The following is a 23368-nucleotide window of genomic DNA, read 5'->3' on the forward strand; positions in this document are numbered from 1 at the left end:
CTCATTCACATTGTGGAGGTCTTAGAGGATTGACAGGGATCTCGTATCCCTCACTCACTGTCCTCGGGATCGGGGTCCACACTTATGGACCCGTACCAGGGAATCTATCCATGACTAAGATGAAGCTTGTGTGAAAGTAAGTGGAGGTCAAGACTGGTGTTGAAAAATTGGTGAATGAGATTGTTTCTTGATTTCTTTGCTATATTTCACTCAAATTGTGAGTTCACCAGATTCAATCTGACACGAAGTATCTTGATGAAAAAAATATGATTTTTACCTTTTTCAATAACAGAATGATCTTTTATTTTCTTCTGGCCACATCATTTCATCAGATTTTCCCACCCAAGGTAAGCAACGGCACACAGCCATAGGAACATATAACACAAACCCCAATACATTCACCATCTTACTTAGCGAAGACGTGACAGCATTTGACACACAAGGTTTTAGAGCATCTTTAAATGAAAACAAATGACATACAAATGCTATAAAGTATTACCAATACAAGAGGTCTCCCATTCAAGAACACATCTCTAGCAGCAAAATCACATCACATGGCAAAGTGTAAAATCTTACGTTCTCTGCAAAACAATAACACCATCAACCCATATCTCATGCACCCACAACTGCTCATCTGTACGCTAGCAGAGAGCGATCACGGCCCCAAACGGTACGACCCATCGCTCATAAAGTGGCTTTCCATGAAGAGAGCTGCATTCTGGGGATGGAGTCCATCCATCACGACGAACTGCATGTCTTCTGATGGTTTCCAATGGCGTTTCCGTTGGTTTATAAACCAGTTATTAATCTGTTTCTGGTCTAGACCCGTCGATTCGGCTAAAGCTACCTTCTCCGTCTCCTGTACATATTAATATGTATGTGTTCATATTCAGTATAATCACATGTTTAAAATTCTATTGATTATGGGAAATGACATTCGGACACCATATTTGGTAATGAAAGTCATCTCTCCAGTTTATGCTTTTGCAATTGATTACCAGAGGCTGTTAAAATTTCACAAAATGTTTTCAACATATAAACATAGTAAGTGTATAACAAAAAGTGTCGCTACGAAACTATGGGACTGAAGACATCATTTCAAGGAAGGTGGAAGTAATGAATTGAGAGAGCATGAGTAACAAGAGGGTGAGAAGTGGCTGAAAAGCAGGGAGAAGAAAAATTCTACTAAAAATAGTCTTATTTTTCCTATTTCATCCACATAGCAGCATCACCTCACTCCTACCCTTTCAGTTCTCTCCCCCTCCCATCCTCTCTTCTCTCGCAACTTGGCAAACTAATATTCTCTGAACAACAAATCCTGGTTGCCAAAAATGGCCTTGGGATCTGTTGTTTTTTTAACAAAAAATGGGCGTAAAACAAATTTCAGTCATTTGGGTTGAAAGAAACAGAACCACAGCAAAGTATCCTTTAATTTTACCAAACAGAGCAAAATTGCAACAGTACTTACCGACGGGTACGGCCATTTGTAGTGCAGCTCCCACCAGTTGAGTAGCTTTTGCCTGGCTTCCTTTGGCAGTTTACCTTTCTTCTTTTTCTTGGAAAGTTCATGCTTAAGGCTGCTCAGGTACCCACTGTACTTCTTCAGAAGATGATGCTTAAGTTCTCTGTCTTCAGCACGAGGATCGATTTCCGGAAGTTCAGTTTCTCCCCCACTACCATCTTGATCCTCTTCAGAGGAACCAACACCCTCACATTTTTCGTCTGCATAGATCATTGGAATAATATAAATGAAACTAAAAAGAAAGCATAGGTAGATGGCGCTGCCAAGATGGCCCACACCTTATCTGGTAAAGACCCGCGGAATAAAAAGAGTGCAGCTGTGGCCTTTGCTGACACAACTGCTGAATTTCTGCAGGTCTCTCAGAGGACATGTCTGTTGACTAACAAATGCTTCATTGTCTAGTAAAAGATGGTGATCGGGAAGAAACTATTGTAATAAGTCCTCAGACTATTGAATTTGCAAGAGAATGTTAACGATAACTTAGCTAACCACAAATCTAACCGCAATCTCTTCATATTGCTACAGATTTTGTAGGAGATAATTATCTTTTCACCTTGAAAAATGTGTGACATGGAATTACATGATGCACTCATTTAATTCCTACGAAAATTAATGAACGAGAAAGATAAAACATAGAGAGAAGAATTCATTACAGATAAAGGTCTCAGAAAACAATAAAAATAGTGAAAAAAACAAAGATTTCATGTCTGAAACAAGATTATGGGAGAAAGCTAGCACTCTTGCAAATAGACAAGCACATTGCAGAGTTTTTCACAGAAGCCTTAATAAACATAGTAGAAATCTTTGACAAGATAGATATGCTATGCTGCTGGTATTGCAGAGCTTGAAATAGAAAGGTATGTGGTTAGCCAGCAATGCCGCAATGTAGCAAAATAGACAATGCATAATTGACTGTAGTGTACATCAGTTCATAATGAGCAGAAAAATACAGCTGACACACATTGCACATGTCACCCTGATGGCATGCAAGAAACCTCGATCCTTTGCAATGTGTACCACCCGTGCCACCTACGAGGAAATGGTCTCTCCTAGGCTTCAAGAATGTGACAATTTCAATATGACCGTTCCTTCCGTGAAAATTCTTTCGGCAGAGAAACTCCTTGCAAAATCTATGCAGATCTACCAAAAATTCGGCAATATCACCCTAGAGCCGAGTGAACAGAATGATAAAAATATGCTCTACAAATGCATGGATGTTTACTCCCACCGTTTTGAGGGTGGTCAACAACTTGCAGAGTAACTCCTTGCAAAATCTACGGAGAGCTAATAAAAACTTGGCAACATACCCATAGAACAAAGTGAACTGAAAGCTAAAAAACGCTATACAAATGCAAGGATGTTTTTGTTAGAAGGGTTGTAACCCCCGGGCAAAATCGTTACGCGTAGCGGAATTAAAATCACATAGAACAAAGCAATTTCTTCAATTTTGCCCGTATCCCAGAAATCCTAGGGTCTAGATGATCTGATAGTGATCAAAATAAAACATATAAAATATAAATTACCTCAATTGCTGTTGCCAAGAAGAACCTCTGCGTGATCTACTCCTTGAACGGTCACGATCGTTCCAAACGCCGCGAACCCGAAAGTTGATCTGATGGAATCCTTTTTGTTGCACAAAGGGAAAAAGAGTAACTTATATTCTCTAATGTGACCTGATCTATATCAGATCCAAGGATAGGAAAAAAAATTCCTTTTGATGGAGCTTTGATGGTTGTCTCACAAAATAGAAGTAGAAAACAAGAAGTATAAGATAGAAAGTGGAGAACGATTGGGCAGTTTTGCAAGGCTGCAAAAACGTAAATTTTTAGCACTTGGAAGAAGTAGAAAACGTCCCATAAAGCCTTTTCTAATGTGTGTTTTCTTTATTTAAAAGTTTTCTTTATTTGATAAAACTTTTATCAAGAAAAACATTTGATAAAACTTTTATCAAATCCACCTGGCCAGGTAATTTATAAGCCTACTGCTCTGACCAAAGCTGCAGATGATTCCCAATAATTTGGGCAGAGAATTCCATGTCGGGTATCCCTATTAGTCTTGTAGGTTTGTCTAACATTCCAGTACTACCCTCATGTGATCCTTAAGATAACCACTGTTAAATAGACCAAGAAATAAAGACGGGCCCACTGAGTTTTGTCCCACGAAGGGTGGTCATAGACTACCCCTTGGGCCCACTCGTGGTATACCTTTCAGTCAAGCAGTTTGAGCCCATAAATGCATTTCCTAAAATCATTTCAAAATATATTTTGAAAAACATTTGATAAAACTTTTATCAAGAAAAACATTTGATAAAACTTTTATCAAGAAAAACATTTGATAAATTTTTTATCAACTCCACCTGGCCAGGTAATTTATAAGCCTACTGCTCTGACCAAACCTGCAGATGGTTCCCAATAATTTGGGCAGAGAATTCCATGTCGGGTATCCCTATTAGTCTTGTAGGTTTGTCTAACATTCCAGTACTACCCTCATGTGATCCTTAAGATAACCACTGTTAAATAGACCAAGAAATAAAGACGGGCCCACAGACCAATATGATTCCTCAGGTCGAAGGACATGTAAAGGGTCCTGTCAAGTAGAATAGCCTTACCATCTCCTGTCCACAGGCTATTCCAATGTAATCATGTTTAGTGCGTAATCACATTGTCGCACACCCACTCTGCTTGCTTAGGGTCCACGACCCAAGTGACTGAGATAAGCCACTCCACGACACGTGCATGTAGGCAATACTGGTGCTGGTTGTGTACAAGAGGAGATGTCCAATCTTGACTAAACTAGGAACTTTTAAGGTCTACAAAGAACTGGAATTTCATATCTCCTTGCTCCCCAAGATCTTTGAATCCTAGAGCATGGGATTCCTACTTTGATCCCTAAGGGCAAATATGTGTAAAACAAATAAGCACATCTCACATATTTATTTAAATAACACCCAAGAATGTCATGAAATGAAACTTTTATTAATAAATAAGCAAAGTACACTGGTTTTTAGGGCACTAACTATAGCAGTTTCGTCTCACTGTTTTGTGGGTGCTTAACAACTTCCATTGTTTTGGGCCTTCCTCCCTCACTATCAATGCATATATGACAATCTACATTAAAATCATAGTAGTTTAACCAACTAGTACTGCTCAACTCAACTCAACTAAGCCTTTGTCCCAAACCAATTGGGGTCGACTAATGAATCCTTTAGAAAATTTTCATGATGAAGGTGAAAGAATCTACCGGGCTCAAAATGACTAAGTCTAATGACTCTAATTCTGACACTAGTTGGATTCATCTACATGGATCATTTTCTTCCATTCTCTCCTATCCAAGGTCATGTTCTCTGTTATGTTCCAAGCTATCAAATATTTCCTCACTGTTTCTACGCAAGTTGTTTTCGGTTTGCCCCTACATATTTATACTCCATCAACTTGGCACAAGTCGCGTCTTCTCACTGGAGCATCCAAAGGCTAACGTTGGATATGTCCAAACCATCTTAAGCGGTGCTCTCTCATCTTCTCCTCAATTGGTGCCACCCCCACCTTTTTACAATTGTCTTCATTTTTTATTCTACCTAACCTTGTGTGGCCGCACATCCATCTAAGAATTCGCATCTCCGCTACACTCATCTTATGCACATACTGCTTCTTGGTGGCCTAACATTCTGAGCCGTACAACATGGTTGGCCTCACAACTGTCTTATAAAACTTTCCCTTCAACTTGGTAAGGATTTTACGGTCGCACAGAACTCCTGAGGCAAGCTTCCACTTCCACCAACCTGCTCTTATTTTATGGTTAACATCCTCTTCAATCTCTCCTTCCTTATGTAAAATTGAGCGAAGATAGCTAAAGATATCCCTCTTAGGTACCTTCCGTCCAGTCATATTTACTACATCCTCGCCTCGCCTCCTTACATTACTAAAGTTGCACTCCATATACTCTTTCTTAGTTCTACTCAGTCTAAAACCTTTGGATTCTAAAGTAGTTCTCCATAACTCTAACTTAACATTTACTCCTGCTTTGGCTTCGTCAATTAAAAAAAGGAAATGGTTTCATCAATTAAAAAAAGGAAAGGGAAGAGTTTTAACCAACCAACACTAAATAAATAAAAAAGAAAGGGAAGAGTTTAGGGTGAAAATTTTACCCATGACGACTCCACTCCACCTTTTGATTTGGAGTAGTTGGAGACATCCGGGGGTTTCGTTCTTTTGGCTTCTTATTGTTCTCTTGTCATCCTGGCTTCTCCTTGTTCTCTTCCCCTTTTCGTTCGATTTTCTAGGAGAGTAAAGCCAGCTATTTCTAAACACTAAAATATTTTCTTTGTGATTCCCAAGGCCCTTAAAATGGATAAAAGAGATAATTTATAGGAGATGTATATTTTGGGTTTAATTCGAGGTAAAGCAATGGTGCTCAAGTCATTGCCTAAAAATGTATCCTATATATTGGATCATCAAGGTCTATCTAGAGAAAAGGATGGCCAGGATGGACTAATTGTGATATAAACTAGGGTTTCTGACTAATTATGGGCAGGTAGATAGGATCATGGTTTTAAATTTCGGTTTCAGCTAAAATTTCAGAGTTATCCGAAATCAAAATTTCAGCCGAAATCCCGAAATTTCTGCCGAAGTTTGGTATTCACGCACAAAATCTCGGATTTTAGGGACCAAATTTCGATCGAAATTAGTTGACGCAATAAAAAATTATTGTTTTAATAGAAATTTCGACGAAATTCCCGAAATTAATGAAATTTCGAACGAAATTTCTGAAATTTTGTAAATTTCGGTTTCGGTACCTTTTCGTTTCGGTCTAAATTTAAAACCATGGATAGGATTGATACCATCTGACATCATCAAAGTGTGAAGAATAAAAGGTACTAGTAGATATGCATTTAGATTTCAGCTTCGGGCCCGAAATTCAGGCCAAAATTTGGTAGATAGAAAAAAAAAAGCAATATTTTATTTACAAAATTTCAGAAAAATACTATATTAGAAATTTTGAATTTAGCGAAATTTAGAAAGAAATCAGAAATTTAGGATTTCACGAAATTTCAGTTTTGGTAGTTCGGACGAAATTTAAAACCATGTAGATTAATGGTAATTTTCGTGGATCAAGGTGAAAGTTATAATTGCAAATGTAAGCAATTTTGGGAGCTCCTAGATTAGATAATTGGGGTATTTTTAAAAGTTGGTGACAGTTAAGAGGGACAGGTTAGGATGAAGCGAGAGATCTCGCCAAGTGGCAGAATTATATAAGCTGGCATATGGTGGTTCCTATGGGAACCAAGAGTCATCTAAGAGGTGTGCATGATTAGGTCAATGGACACTAATTAACTGAGCATCATGCTTGATCTAGGATCTTTTGTATCATTCCAAAATCGAGGTGAAACTAATCATTTGCCCACTATTGTAGCCAATTTTAGATGAGACCTAACAATTAAGATGATGCTGACACTTGACAATGTTTCCAACTGGTTACCACAATGCCTCCAGATTGAATCTGAGTCATTGAGCGTACCTGCGTCATACTTTTTGCACGAATCTTCATTAATCAAATAAGATGTTTAGTGGTTTAAGAGTGACTAGGCCAAGCAAGGCTACACAGAGTAATAAGTGTAGGATAAGGAAAGGCTGAATAGGGAACGGACATTAATGGTAAACTAGATAACATAATGCTTCAAAGTGATGGGGCTCACCCATTTTCTCCTTTACTTATGATTGTGCATTGAGATTAGTAAATGTTAGCCCAATAGTTAAACAAGTACCCCTAGTTCAATGTTTTGATGATTAACAAACTCAATTTGTCAAGTAGAGACTATTTGGACTAATGCTCTTTGATGTTTAAGTGAATGTTCGTCAAGTCCAAGTACTCTCAATGATACACCTCAAAGGATAATCCATTCAAGTACAAATACAATTCAAAAGCTTGAAGAAGGCAAGAACAAAGCAAAGTCAAAGCAAGTTCAAGACATGTCCAAGAACCCTCAAAGGCTAATGGAAGCTCAAAAGATGGTGATCACTCCAAAGACCAAAGCCGTGCTCAAGCAAATCAAAGGAGTTAATTGAAGCCAAGACAAAGCATCATCAAAGTGCCATCAAGTTGAAGAACAAGGTTTACTTAGATTGTAATTTTAAAGGCACAAAAGACAGCTAAAATCACCCTAAAAGAACCTAATTGGACAAGTGAATGTCCATGGTGGTGTCCTCACATGTTTGGACCCATATGGCATTCCATTAACCAAGATAGAAGTGAATTCCGAAGGCCCAATCAAAACAGGAAGCAAAAGGGAAATTGTGCTGTCTAGAAGCCTTCATGAAATTCCGTGGGATTCCATGGAATTCCGAGGACCCCCACGGAATTCTGTGACATGTTATGGTGGAAAAAAAAGACCCAACGGTCGCTACGGAATTCCGAGCAATGCTTCCATAATGACAGTTGGAGACTCTATAACGGCCATGTTTTACTTTATTCTATAAATAGGGGTCTTTACGCTTTCAAAGGACTTCTTCAATGACTCATACATTATACCTTGAGTACATACATAGCCTTGAATCATTCTAAGACTCATAATCACACTCTCATCCTCTCTCTTGTGCCTTTATTCTTGGATTACCTTTGAGAGACCTTAGGATTTACTTGTTCTTTTCTATCTAGAGTGAGAGTGAGTGTTGTATACTTTGTAATCAGCCTACTAAGAAGCAAGTGAGCTACATCTTCTCTTCTTGATTGTATTTGGTGAAAGGGGCACCGTACCTAAGTCCCTTAGAGCTTTTGTGCTCGGATTGTATTTGGCGAAAGGGATGCCATATTTAAGTTCCTTGAAGCGTTGTAATCGGCCGGGTTGGCGAAGAAGATTACTAGTGGATTCCTCAAGAGATCAACTTGGGAAGAGTGGAGTAGGTCTTGGGTTTAAAACCGAACCACTTAAAAATCTGTAAGCCCAAGGGTACATCCCACTCTTGTTTTGATGATCAACAAATCCAAATTGATGGTAGTCTGCTAATGGCTTCTCTAGTGTTGTGTTTTAGACAGATTTCATTCAAGTCAACACTTGAAGCTAGAAGAACAAGGGCTAGTCTTGGAGAAAGTCAAGTATTGGTGTTTAACCTTCAAGCCATATGGTGTATTGAAGAAACAAGGGAACCACAAGTACAAGAACATGTTCAAAGACTATCTCAAGACAAAGGAAGCATCCAAGAAGATTGAAGATCAAGAAGACTCAAGGTTCATATGTTTGGAATGCATAGGAGTCGTCTTGGCACTTAATGTTTGCATGTTTTGATGTTTTCAAATCATATTTAAAACCATTTTTCTAAGTGTATTAATGTCTTTGAAAACACATGTTTAAAGCCCAAAGAGCAAAGCCCTAAGTCCCTCCCACAAGTATTTTAAAACAAGTTTTTAAAGCAGGGCCGGTCGACGGGGATAGGCCGGGCGACCGCGGGATGCTACCTGGAATTCCAATGCATCTCCAAATTTATTGGGACGGTCGACCGGGCCAACTCGATCGGCCGCGGGATGATTTCTCAATTTTGAGAAATCATCCAGGTTGGTCTTCACGGACAACCGCGACCCCCTCGGTCGACCGCGATATTGAATTCAAGCCAAAATATTTTTTTCAAGCAGGTAGCCCTCGGAGGGCGACAGCGGTGACCCCGGTCGACCGCAGCGATAAAAATTTTGAAAATAAAAATAGGTGCCCTATAAGGGCGGGCGACCGCAGAGGCCCGGTCGACCGCGCCGGTTCGGCGAAAGAGCCGTTTGAACGTGCTAGTGGTAAGTGCAACTACCCCACCTACACAGTTTTATCACGGCTTTGCCATTGTGGGTTTCTAAATCAACTATGGGTATTTAAACATGTTGAGAAACCCCATTTGATACCTTTTGAGCATTTTTCAAACCCTAGAGCTTTACTCTTTGAAATCAAAATGATCCTTTTTCAAAATCTCTTGAGCATTCAAACTTGCATTCATTTCTTGCCAAGAGGTTCTCCCTAAGCTTTTAATTTTAATCATTGGGAGGTTTGTGAGCTTTGAGAGTTGTATACGCCTACAAGAGGCTTGAGTGTGTTTCATTTTCTTTTATCCTTCTTTCATTTGCTTTTGAGATTGTAAAGAGGAGTTTCTTGCTTCAAGGCCGGAGTGCAACGAAGAGGAACGTCCTTGGAGGTGGATTTGTAATACAAGGGTGTGTCCCCTTGTTGAGGTGGTGAATGTTGTATACGCTTTGTGAGGCGGCATCAAGAAGTCTCATCATAGTGGAGAAAATCCCAAGGAAGCGAAGTTCTTGGGTAGTGGAGTGGGTCAAGTTGTGACCGAACCACTATAAATCATTGTGTGGTCTCCTTACTCTTTTTCCTCTCTTGTGATGTTGGTAATCTCTTTATCCTTTATTTTGAATATAACTTGAACAAGGGATAGAACTAATTAGGCTAATCTCACTTGCCCTAGCTTTTCAAATAGAAAAATTTGAAAACACCAATTCACCCCCCTCTTGGTTGTTGCCCTTTGGGATTTCAAAATCTTGTGTCAAGCTTCTCATTGTCTCATCTTCTTCTCTTTTGGTAAGTGCTTCAACTCTAAACTTTAAAAGTAACTCCCTTTCTTAATCAATTTAAAACAAGTAGAAGAAAGTTTTTCAAAGTTTCTTAAAATTTTAAAAGACACCCAATTCACCCCCCCCCCCCCCCCCTCTTGGGTTGCTAAGTGGAATTTCACTTGGTATCAAAGCTAAGGCTCTTATGGATTATTTCTCTTGAAAACCTACAAGGGAAAGATCCAATGGCAACCTTTTCTCAAAGTGTTGAGGGGCAATCCACTTCTAGACCTCCCTACTTCAATGGATTGAACTATTCTTATTGGAAAGCTAGGATGAAGGTCTTTCTAAAATCTTTAGATTTTGATGTATGGAGAAGTATTCAAAATGGATATAATAAACCTAACAAAGACATGAGTTCATGGGATGAAAATGAGAAGAAAGAATCCACCATAAATGCAAAAGCTATGAATGCCTTAATTTGCGCCCTTTCACCCGAAGATTTTAACCGACTTGCTACTCTTGAAATCGCTAAGGAAATTTGGGATGTGTTAGAAATAACTCATGAAGGGACTAATCAAGTAAAAGAATCTAAAATGAATCTTCTTTTTAGGAAATATGAACTTTTCATGATAAATCCTAATGAAACCATTTCCGAAATGCACACAAGATTCACCATTATAACCAATGGCCTTAAATCATTAGGAAAGCAAATGTCTAACAAAGAATTGGTAACCAAAATACTTAGATCTGTAAGCCCAAGGGTCTATCCTCCTACCTTGTTTTGATGATTCTCAAACTAAATTGATTATGCTTTTTGGATCTAATCAATTTGCCTTGAAGTGTTGTGATAGGACAGGTTAATCATTGAAGGAACCAACACCATTCAAGGGACAAAGAAGCTGGAATCAAAATTGAACCAACTCACCTTGGAAGAACAATCAAGGTGAAGCTCACTTCAACACACTCAAACAAAGCAAGCACACAATGGAAGATCTATGAAGACCAAGACCAAAGAGAAGTGTTACTACACTTAGACTTTGTGTACATCCTCTCTCTTTGGATTTTCTAAGTCAAGGCAATGTTTTCAAAACATGTTTTTTTTAAGAGACTAACACTCCTCCCCGTAATAGACTTAATTTGTTAAGAGAATGTTTGTGTGGTGGACCAACATGTTGGGACCCTCATAACATTCCAAATTATCATATAAATATGAGTTCCAAAAGCCCAAAAGAAAGCAGCAACAAAAACTGGAAAATAGGCTTCTCGGAACTCCGAGATTTTTCTCGGAACTCCGATAAATGGTCCAGGGAGTATTGTTCTATTCTCTGGTCGTTTTCTCGGAACTCTGAAGAGTTTTTCACGGAACTCAGAGAATTTTCTCGGAGCTCCGAAAACGTCGTGACAGCAAAAAATAACTGTTGTAATTCAAACGGCTAGTTGCTTTTTGGGGTGTTTTTGTTACCACCACCTCCAAACGGTCATATATTGTTTTGGGCTTATAAATACACATTCAAGAGGTTCATTAAACTCTCTTGAATGATTTACCAACCATCCTAAGCATTGAAAAACACTTGCAAATCCTTTTGGCTTAAGCATTTACTTTTCTCCGCCAAACTTGCCTTGCACTTGCAAATCTTGAGTTTGGATTTAGATTTTAAACTTGTAGTATCTTGGAGAGCATACAAGGGGATTTTATTGTGCATCAAGCCTTAAAGGAAGGCAAAGCAATCTTCTCTTCTTTATTGTAAAGGTGGCTAGGGCATCCTATTCTTAATACCCTAGGGAGAAGCGCTTAGAAGTCGACGGAGTAGGAGAGTCGGTGTAAAGGTAGCAAGGGCATCCTCATTTAATTCCCTTGGGTTGGTAATCGCCTCGGAGCCGGGCATCTTAGAGGTCTCAAATAGTGAAAATCCTTGAGAACGATCTCAAGAAGAGTGGAGTAGGGCTTTGCCCGAACCACTATACATCGGTGTGTTCTTTTCTTATTCTTGCACTCTCATTTTGTATTTGGTTGGGCATTTCTTTTTACTTTGATATTATTTGAACTAACCAAAAACTAAGCAAGTAAAGAGAATTTGAATTAGGTTAAAAATTTGATTTCAAAAAGGGATAATTTTTTGATAAAACCAATTCACCCCCCCCCCCCTCCTGGTTCCATAGACCTTTATTTCAAGATCACTACCTAAGGAATGGGATCCCAAAGTCACTGCCATAGAAGAAGCTAAAGATATATCAAAAATTGGACTGGAAAACCTTATAGGATCCTTGGTAACTTATGAAATGATTCTAAGAGGTAGGGAAACATTAAACAAACAAAAAGAAGATACTAAGAAAAAAGGAATTGCTTTTAAAGCAAGAGTTGAAAGTGAAGAAGAGAGTGATAAAGAAATTCAAGATGAAGATCTAGCTCTCTTCACTAAGAAATTCAAGAAGTTCCTCAAATTCAAGAAAGGAGGAAACACAAGCTGAAGAGATAGACCTACAAGTCAAGAAGAAATGAGATGTTACAATTGTAGGAAGATTGGGCACATAAGGCCAAATTGCCCTCTAAACAAGAATGATGAGAAGAACAAGAAGAAAAGAAGAGATTGCAAGAAGGCTATGTGTGCGGCATGGGATGAAGAAAATTGCCCATCCGAGAATGATTCAAGTGGGAAAGAAGATGACCTTTGCTTCATGGGACTTGCCGAAGTAACCAATGAAATCCCCATTTCCGAGGTAAATGATCTTGATGATATTTCTCATTAATTTTCTAAGGATGAATTATTAATTGAATGTGAGAAACTTCATTTAAGCTTGGATTTACAAAGTTCAAAGAATAAAACAATAAAAAAATCCTTGCATGATATAACTAGAGATTTTGGCTTCTTAAAGAAAGAATTTGATTTGCAAGCAAATACAAGTAAAAAATTGATTTTGGAAAACATACTATTGAATGAAGAAATTGATAAGCTTATCTTGGAAAACAAGAACTTGAAAGATGAAAATGAAAAACTTGATTTAAAATGCAATTAATTAAATCTATTATTTAGAAAGTTTTCATGTGGAAAGAAAAAGCTAGATAAAATCCTTAAAAACAAGCTTGTCTCTTTAGAAAAGGTTGGACTTGGATATCAAACATTTTTCAAAGGAGAAGCTTCGTTCAAGAACAAAGTGGTGAAATCTTCTTGCCACTCGCATGCTAGTTCTAGCTCATTTGTACCTACTTATCACTACTGTGGTAGAGTAGGTCATTTAAGATTTGCACGTAAAATTAAGAAATCAAATAGATCTAAATTTATTTACGTTAGAAAAGATGTCCTTGATGATGTTGCTAACTATTAAGGACCCAAGAAAAGGTGGTTACCTAAAGTTTCAACTTGAGCTTTTCATTCTTGTAGGTGTGCTTGAAGGGCGAGCCCATAAAAGACAAATGGTTTTTGGATAGCGGTTGCTCAAGGCACATGATCAGAGATGTGACTAAGTTTGCCTTCATCACCATGAGCGACAAAGGAAAAGTCACCCTTGGGGACGATACGAAAAGTAAGATCATTGATGAAGATACTATCAACATCAAATCAAAGGTATTAAAGTCGAAAATGTTTTGGTTGTTGATGGCCTCTCTTTTAATTTGATTAGTATTAGTCAATTATGTGATCTAGGTCCTAAAGTTCTATTTTAAAATGATAAATGCCATATCCTAAATGCTAAGAACAATGAGGTAGAATGTATTGCACATAGAGATGGAAATATGTACTCATTAGTCTTTAGAAGATCTTGACAACCAAAACATCCAATGTCTTTCCGCCATAGAAGATAACCCTTGACTATAGCATAGAAGACTTGGTTATGCTCATATGGATTTAATCTCAAGGTTGACATCTAAGAACTTAGTAAGAGAATTACCCAAACTTAAGTATGTAAGAGATAAGATTTGTAGTGCTTGCTTGCATGGAAAACAAACAAAAGATTCTTTCAAACCCAAAAGTGTAATATCAACATCTTGTCCACTACAACTCCTTCACATGGACCTATTTGGTCCCATGAAGACTCATAGTAGAGGAGGAAGTAGATATGTATATGTGATTATTGATAACTATTCTAGATTCACTTGGGTGTTATTTTTAGCAAGTAAAGATGAAACCTTCAAAATGTTTTTTTAATCTATGTAAAAGAATTCAAAATGAACAAGGTGTTTTCATCAATGAGATAAGAAGTGATCATGAAACCGAATTTGAGAATATTGATTTTGATACTTTTTGTAAAGAAAATGGAATCAAACATAATTTCTCGGCTCCAAGAACACCTCAACAAAATGGAGCTGCTGCAAGGAAAAATAGATCACTTATTGAAATGGCTAGAGCAATGCTAAATGAGCACAGTGTACCGAGAAACTTTTGGGCGGAAGCCGTTCACACGGCTTGCTATATTCTAAATAGAGTACTAATCAGACCTCATCTCAACAAAACACCCTATAAACTATGGAGTGGTACACCTCCTAAAGTAAGTTACTTTAAAGTTTTTGGATGTAAATGCTTCATATTAAACATGAAAGATAATGTGGACAAATTTGACTCCAAATCCGACGAAGGATCTGCTTAGGATATTCTACACCTAGCAAAGCCTATAGGGTGTATAACAAAAGAACTCAAATTGCTAAAGAATCTGTCCATGTTAAATTTGATGAATCCTTTGAACAACCTAGGGTGATAAATGATGATGATGCAAATCTCTTAGAGCCTCCAAGTCCAATAGACAATATTGTTCAACCTTTAGAAAACCTTGATTTAGAAGGACAACCAATAGAAGATGTTGAAGTTGAAGATCCCACCAAGCATAAGAGAATAATGTCTAGTCATCCTCCTAATCAAATCATAGGTGAAACTTCACAGGGAGATAGAACAAGATCGCATTATAGAAATGTATGTGCTAATATGACATTCATCTCCCCAATAGAGCCTAAATCCATAAAAGCCGAAAATGATGAATTTTATATGGCTGCAATGCAAGAGGAACTAAATCAATTTGAGACAAACAAAGTTTGGAGATTAGTTCCTAGAGCCTAGTAATCATCCGGTTATTAGAACTAAATGAGTGTTTAGAAACAAACTAGATGAGCATGGAGACATTCAAAGGAATAAAGTTAAATTAGTAGCCAAAGATTACAACCAAGAGGAAGGCATCGACTATGATGAAACATTTGCTCTAGTTGCTAGATTGGAAGCCATAAGGATGCTTCTCACATTTGCATGTCATAAAAACTTTTAAGTTATATCAAATGGATGTGAAGGGTGCATTCCTTAATGGGTATATCATGGAGGAAGTTTATATTGAAGAACCTCCCTGATTTGAAGATTTTAAATACCCTAATCATGTCTATAGGTTGGATAAAGCCTTGTATGGTTTAAAGCAAGCTCCTAGAGCTTGGTATGAAAAGCTTAGCTCCTTCCTATTACATAGTGGCTTTCAAATGGGCAAGGTTGATAAAACCTTGTTCTTCAAACGAAAAGGAAAAAATGTGCTTATTGTTCAAATATATGTTGATGATACTATATTTAGTGCTACTAATGAAAGCATGCATGAAGAATTTGCTAAATCCATGCAAAAAGAGTTTGAGATGAGCATGATGAGAGAGCTCAGATATTTCCTAGGACTTCAAATCAAATAGTGCAAAAATAAAAAATTTATCAATCAAAAGAAATATACTAGGGAACTCCTAAAGAAATTTAGAATGGATAGTTCACAAATCAAGCCAACTCCAATGAGTACATCCACCAAATTAGAGAAAAATGAAATTGGAAAACCGGTTGATGAAAAGAAGTTTAGAGGGGTGATAGGAAGCATTTTGTACTTGACTGCTAGTAGGCCGGATATAATGTTTAGTGTATGCATTTGTACTAGATTTCAATCGGCTCCTAAAGAGTCTCATTTGAGTGCGGTTAAGAGAATTTTTAAATATCTCAAAGGAACTCCTACTCTAGGTTTGTGGTATGCATTTGTACTAGATTTCAATCGGCTCCTAAAGAGTCTCATTTGAGTGCGGTTAAGAGAATTTTTAAATATCTCAAAGGAACTCCTACTCTAGGTTTGTGGTATGAAAGGACTAAAGAATTCGACCTAGTAGGTTATTCGGATGCCGATTTTGCCGGTTGTAGGATAGATAGGAAGAGTGCTAGTGGTACATGTCAATTACTAGGTAGATCTCTTGTGTCTTGGTTTAGCAAGAAACAAAACTCCGTAGCCCTTTTCTACTACCGAAGTCGAATACATTGCGGCCGGAGCTTGTTGTGCACAAATCCTATGGATGAAGCATACACTCATGGATCATAATCTTGAAATCAATTGTGTTCCAATCCATTGTGATAACACAAGTGTAATAAACTTTACTAGGAATCCAATTCAACATTCAAGAACCAAGCACATAGAGGTTATGCATCATTTCCTTAGAGATCATTCTCAAAAAGGACATATTTCCATAGAGTATATTAATACTAATGATTAATTAGCGGACATATTCACTAAACCCCTAAATGAGGATAGATTTTGTGATATTAGGAGTGGCCTAAACATTTGGAGCCTAGAACAAGTGAAAGAGCTTGATAAAGAAGCATGAAATGGTGATAAATGTACTCCTTAACTTATGTGTGTGTGTATATAAATATCACTCTTGTTTTGTTATTGACTACATGGTTCAAGATGATTAAATCTAATTGCTAAAAACTACTCAATTGGTGTCGATAGCCCATTTTGATCAAAGGAGGAGTTGGTACCATCACCTTTAATTAAAACACTTAATCATTTGGCCTAGTGCCATCTTCTAAACCATGCTTATGTCTATATTTGTTCTTTTCATGCTTGAATACACTATAGCATAGCTTGTTTATGTCTCTCTATTGATTGTGCCCTGACTTGAAAATTTCATATGTTAAAATCGCTCTTTAATTGCTTAGTAAGCTTGTAAAACCACCAAAATCTCATACAATTCGAACCAAAAATTTAAAAATTAAAAACTAAGAAAAATACACTTGACGGAACTCCGTGATTATTCACGAAATTCCGAGCTCGGAATTCGGAATTCCGTGAAATCCGACGGAATTCCGTGGAATGATCCAGAAGCAAAAACAATTCCGACGGAATGCCGTCAAAACGCACGGAATTCCGTGCATGCTCTGGACAGTTTTTTAAAAACGGGCCCGAGATAGCTCTAGCCACACAAAACCTCCTTTCCTCATTTCGTTTTTCACTCTTCCACTTCTCAAAAACAACCTAACTCTCATCCCTCATCTTCCCCTCTCCAAACCACTCATTCCCCTCTTTTTTTTGATGACGTAGGGTGTCCCCACCCCACTTCGTAGAGTGGGACTAATTCCCTCTAGATGCGCGCAATCACCCGTAAACCACGTGCATCGGGCAAGCCCAGGGGGATTCGAACTCTCGTCTTTGGGAAGCATACCAAAGACTTTAAGCCAACGAGCCACACCTGTACGGGTTCTCATTCCCCTCCTCTCCAAGATCAAATCCACTCCTTTTATCCCTTAAAACCCTATTTTTCTTCCAAAATCTGAAAATTTCCAATTTTGTTTGATCTCCATCAACAATCCCTTGTTCTTTACGCATTTCTCACTGTTTTCTTCCTCTTTTCCCTAGATCTACCACTTACCCCAACTCCCTCAAATCCTTTCCACTTCTACTCTCTTTAGGTTAGATCTTCTCTCATTTTCCACCTAAAATCCTAGATTTTCCTATTTTTCTTCAAACCCTAACATCAAAACCATTCCTAGACAAAAAAATCTGAACCTTGAAGGATCTTCCCGCGGCCGTGATGATTAAGAACCATCGCAAAAGAAGTCTAGGCTCCGGACACAGAGATCATACCCTCTTCGTACTTCAATGGCCAAGCGGAGAAGAAGCTATGGAAGAACGAGAACCGTGGCATCCTCACAGGGACATATGTCGAACTGAGCGTCCTTGAGCACTTTGGGCTCAACACTGCCTTCGACAACCTAGGATGGACTCCAATTCTTCACATCAACGAGCATGTTTACCCTCAATTGGTACGGTTGTTCTATGCTAATCTTCGTCTTTTCGCCTTCGAATTTTGTGATGGAATCTCGCGTCAAGAAAACTGTCATTAAAATTAACCAACGTCAGTTCAGTATGCTATTCGACATCTCTCACAACGACGCCGACCACTATTTTTGGCCTGAGGATGGTATAGATGAAATTGAAGGTCTTGATCAAGATACCGTGTATGGAGCAATTGTCAATGGGTATGCTCTCGGCATGTACGTTGAAGCTGAGCACCTTGTTCCTGCCGTCAAAATGCTACACAATATCATCTTCCACAACATCACTCCTCGAGGTGGGATGTTTAACGCTTTGCGGCCCTTAGAGGCCTGCATCATGTACTGTCTTTTCGTGCGTCCTCCCCTTTGCCTTGCAAACATCATCTTTCGATTCATGCATGAGGCACCTCGATGATCGCGCTCCTCTATGCCCTATGGCATGCTTCTGACCCGACTCTTCTGCCACTTTAGTGTCTCCTTGGCAGGAGAAGCAACAATCACACCTAAAGGCACATTCAATGATCGTTCCTTTAGGAGGATGGGACTCAATAGGGAGGCGCAATCAGATGATGATGATGAGTCTGACGTAGAGGGAGATGAGGATCAGGACGCCCCAGCACCAGAGGCCATGGAGACTACACAAGACCTTTCTCAGGCATGCACCCGCCAGGATCTCATGGCCATGCAGGAGGCTCTCGAGCATTCCATGACTTCTCAGTTCCAATAGCTTCGTACTCACGTGGACATTCAGTTTACCTACTTCACAGGGGCTAGGGAGAGTCAGTATCCCGACAGTTCTTCTGACCCTCCTTCAGAGCAGTAGATGGATTCTGATCTCTTGATTATTGCTCTAGATTATGTTATCTTCACTTTCTAGGATCCTGAGCTTATCTTTGCTTTTGGTTTGATGTTTGTATGACATTCTGTCTAGTTTGATGTCTACGGTTTGTACGTTCGTTTGGGTCTGTATGTGATCAGACTATACGATCTAGATCTTTGCTTTGTGAGCCTGTGGCTCATCGTTTAGTAGTAGGAGTGTATGGCCAAGCACCTCCTTATGTGTTGATCTCTTGTATGGCCTTTCTTCATAAATAAATTGTGGTTTGCTTATACATTTGAGATTGTATGAGATTGGATTCTCTTTTATGGATGGAATATCTTGTGGATTGCCAATGTCTATCACTTGTATTAGATGGTCTTATCCTTCATTATTAGACATAATTCACAGTTGCTCTTTCTTGGTTTATATTCCTTGTATTTCACATTTTTGTGCTGACAAAAGGGGGAGAATATTTGAGCTCCTAAATCATGATTACATGCATAAATTAAGGGGGATCAAAGCTCAATTTCTTTTAATTGTCTATCATTGTACTTATTGTCAATTAAATCATATTCTTAGGGGGAGCATTATTTGTTTTAATCAACCCATAAGGGGGAGCTCCTACACTAAGGCAAATTGTGTTTGTCACCACAAAAAAGGGGAGATTGTTCGCCCAATGGTTAAAAATGTACTCCTAGTTTAATGTATTGATGATTAACAAACTCAATTTGTCAAGTAAAGACTATTTGGACTAATGCTCTTTGATGGTTAAGTGAATGTTAGTCAAGCCCAAGTACTCTCAATGATACACCTCAAAGGATAATCCATTCAAGTACAAAGACAATTCAATAGCTTGAAGAAGGCAAGAACAAAGCAAAGGCAAAGCAAGTTCAAGACATGTCCAAGAACCCTGAAAGGAAAGATCAAATGCAAGCTCAAAAGATGGTGATCACTCCAAAGACCAAAGCCATGCTCAAGCAAATCAAAGGAGTTGGTTGAAGCCATCAAAGTGCCATCAAGTTGAAGAACAAGCTTTACTGAGATTGTAATTTGTCAATCATATGTATCTCATTTTAAAGCACAAAAGAGAGCTTAAATCAACATAAAATGAACCTAATTGGACAAGTGAATGTCCATGGTGGTGTCCTCACATGTTTGGACCCATATGGCATTCCATTAACCAAGATAGAAATGAATTCCGAAGGCCCAATCAAAACAACAAGCAAAAGGAAAATTGTGCTGTCCAGAAGCCTTCACGGAATTCCGTGGGATTCACAGAATTCCATGGATCCACACAGAATTTTGTGACACGTATTGGTCGAAAAAATAAAGACGCAACGGTCACTACGGAATTTCGAGCGATGCTTCCGTAATGACCGTTAGAGACTCTATAACGGCCATATTTTACTTTGTTCTATAAATAGGGGTCTTTAAGCTTTCAAAGGACTTCTTCAATGACTCATACATTATACCTTGAGTACATATATAACCTTGAATAATTACAAAACTTATAACCACACTCTCATCCTCTCTCTTGTGCCTTTATTCTTAGATTACCTTTGAGAGACCTTAGGATTTACTTGTTCTTTTCTATCTAAAGTGAGAGTGAGCGTTGCATACTTTGTAATCAGCCTACTAAGAAGCAAGTGAGCTACATCTTCTCTTCTTCATTGTATTTGGCGAAAGGGGCACCGTACTTAAGTCCTTTAGAGCATTTGTGCTAGGATTGTATTTGGCGAAAGGGACGCCGTATTTAAGTTCCTTGGAGCATTGTAATCGGTCGGGTTGGCAAAGAAGATTACCAGTGGATTCCTCAAGAGATCAACTTGGGAAGAGTGGAGTAGGTCTTGGGTTTAAGACCGAACCACTTAGAAATCTTGTGTCAAGCTTCTCATTGCCTCTTCTCTTCTTCGCTTGTGGTAAGTGCTTCAACTCTTAACTTCAAAACTAACTCCTTTTCTTAATCAATTTAAAACAAGTAGAAGAAAGTTTTTCAAAGTTTCTTAAAATTCTAAAAGATGCCCAATTCACCCCTCTTGGGTTGCTAAGTGGAATTTCAGTAAACAATTGTTTGGGTTGTTCATTGACAAATAGTGGTGCCTAAATAGGTGCTTGTTTTAGAAGGGTTTCTACCCCAGGCGAAATCACTACGCGTAGTGGAACTAGAAATCGTGTAGAACAAAAATTAATACCGGCTTTTAACCTTTATTAATAATGAGCACATCACACAGTTAATTAATTAATACCCAATAGATGTCATGAAATATAACCTTTATTAATATTTAAGTGACACGATGTATGAAAAGTACTGGCTTATAACACTTGTTTATGCAATACACCTTATACGAGTCTAAAATAAAATCTTTGAAGTTCTACTAGACACATCTCAACTTGTTTAGTGATTTATAACCCAATTAGTTGAATTCTAAGGAGATTCACACAAAACATGCACAATCCTTGAATAGTAGTCATTCTACATTGCATATCGAATAGTTATAAATCTTATAGGATAAAAATAACAAGATATTATTTCTCCTGGCACACATATTGAAAAAGTAGAAATAGATAACTAGTTTAGAGAGGGACCAGAGGAAGAAAGAACCATTCTTCACATTCCGAAAGTCCATCCCATTAGAGGCCAAAATACCTCCTTTTTATTAGCGTCTCTAAAACATAACCCACTGTCCATCAGGCAATACCGCTGCCTTCCAAGCAAATCAGTTTATCAAGTAACAAAAAAGGACACCTCCATGTACAACCGGAGTTGAATTTCCTGCAACGACAATATTTGAGCATCCTATTTTTATTACTAGGTGAGTTTTGGAAACAGTAAACAAGGTTCTGAGACAAAGATTCCCAACTTTCACACCCAACAAATGACATGAAAATTGTATCTGAATTACTTGGAGAAAGATTCCAATAAAAAACCGACCTCACAAAGCAATAAACTACAGGAACAAAATACTGAAACTGTAATTCACGGAGTCTAAATAAGTACTTTGTGAGACCATACAATACTGGGCAAGAAAATGTAATTAAGATTGATTAATTTTTTAAACCATATGAAAAATTGAAAGGGGACTCTAAATTCTGGGTAAAACAATATACTGGAACACTTTACAAGCACACCGTGAATTCTACGGAAATGAAATGTTTTCTTCTTTTTTTTTGCATAGGTAAGCTGGGATTGAACCTGCGACCTCAAGGTGAGAGACAAAGGCTCAACCATTGAGCAACAGGCTCGACCCCTACATAAATGAAATGCATACAGTACGATCATGAGATTTTTTTTTTGCGTAGGTAAGCTGGGATTGAACATCTGACCTCCTGGAAGAAGAACAAAGACTTGACCGTTGAGCTAGAGGGTCAATCCCACAATCATGAGAATTTAGGAATTGACAACGAAGAAAAATCAATAGCAATGGATGACTAGAAGAATAGGATACAGACCACATAGGTATTGAAATGTTGTGAAAACATCAATCTAGGGTATGATGGAAGCACAAATAAATAGAGGAATTAAACAAAAAAATCAATCGAAAAAACAAGAGATTGTGTGGTTTATCACGTTCCCACCCACAACTACACCCCGCACGCACAAGGGGTGGATGGGGGTGGTGGGGAAGAATTTGTCCTAGTCGGAGCGGCTGATATTACACGAGGACCATTGAAATCATTGGCAGGGGCATGAGAGATTCAGAATATACATGCATATACATTTGAAACATAAATATAACATGAAAAAAGCTCAAAGATTTATGTGTTCTGAGTGCATTGATCATATTTATTATATTTATTATATTTATTCCCATGAAGCATACATTGGTAACCAAAAATGTGCATATTCAAGTGAAATCACCACAATTTCAGGTTATCGAAGAAGTCGGATATAGGCAAATTGTGACAATTGACCTAACTAGAAATTGAAGCATATGTACAGAAAATTAAGACATAAAAATAATTACCAAAGGTTCCGTTTAACAACCTTTGGATAAAAGTTTCAATCGAACACACAGTTTGTCATAGCTTACAAGACATGGATAGAATTCATATACAACTATTTTCTGTGACAGACATATTGCACTGGCCATGCTAGAATTTAGAAACTGCTTCTTTCCTGCTGACACTAGAAACACACCCCTTTGTCTAAATTCACATCCACCAAAGCCTTCATATATTTCCTAGGGGTCCGTTTGGATGCACCGAAAAGTGGGGAAATCTAAGTAAAAGAACACATTCCATTTCCCATCATTGTTCAATTTCCATTTACTATTCACATGGCAGTCCTTGTCAGCTGTAAATCATCCAAATGCAAGCTGTTCACTACTGTTTGACTTTCCACTCAAATCAGGAGAAATAAGAAAGTACAGAAATAAGAATATATATTACTTGTAGTTCTATCTTTCGAGCATCCAAATGGACCCTTAGATGCTTCGCCCACATTCC

The 23368-nt window shown here is 38.1% G+C and overlaps 1 protein-coding gene across 1 annotated transcript in view; it reads right to left on the reverse strand.

Moving 5' to 3' along the window:
• Positions 1-378: 378 nt before the first annotated feature.
• Positions 379-23368, reverse strand: part of LOC143850878 (homeobox protein knotted-1-like 2) — a 47152-nt gene continuing 24162 nt past the window's right edge. The window contains exons 4-5 of the mRNA XM_077360155.1: positions 1469-1722; positions 379-859 (exon numbers count right to left, since the gene is read on the reverse strand). Coding sequence (XP_077216270.1) covers positions 656-859; positions 1469-1722 — 458 coding nt within the window. The 3' untranslated portion in view covers positions 379-655. The remainder of the gene's footprint in view (positions 860-1468; positions 1723-23368) is intronic.

Source organism: Tasmannia lanceolata, unplaced genomic scaffold (genome assembly GCF_043159265.1).
Source record: "Tasmannia lanceolata isolate RefF3 unplaced genomic scaffold, GAP_Taslan_0.1 ptg000018l, whole genome shotgun sequence".
Taxonomy (NCBI): domain Eukaryota; kingdom Viridiplantae; phylum Streptophyta; class Magnoliopsida; order Canellales; family Winteraceae; genus Tasmannia; species Tasmannia lanceolata.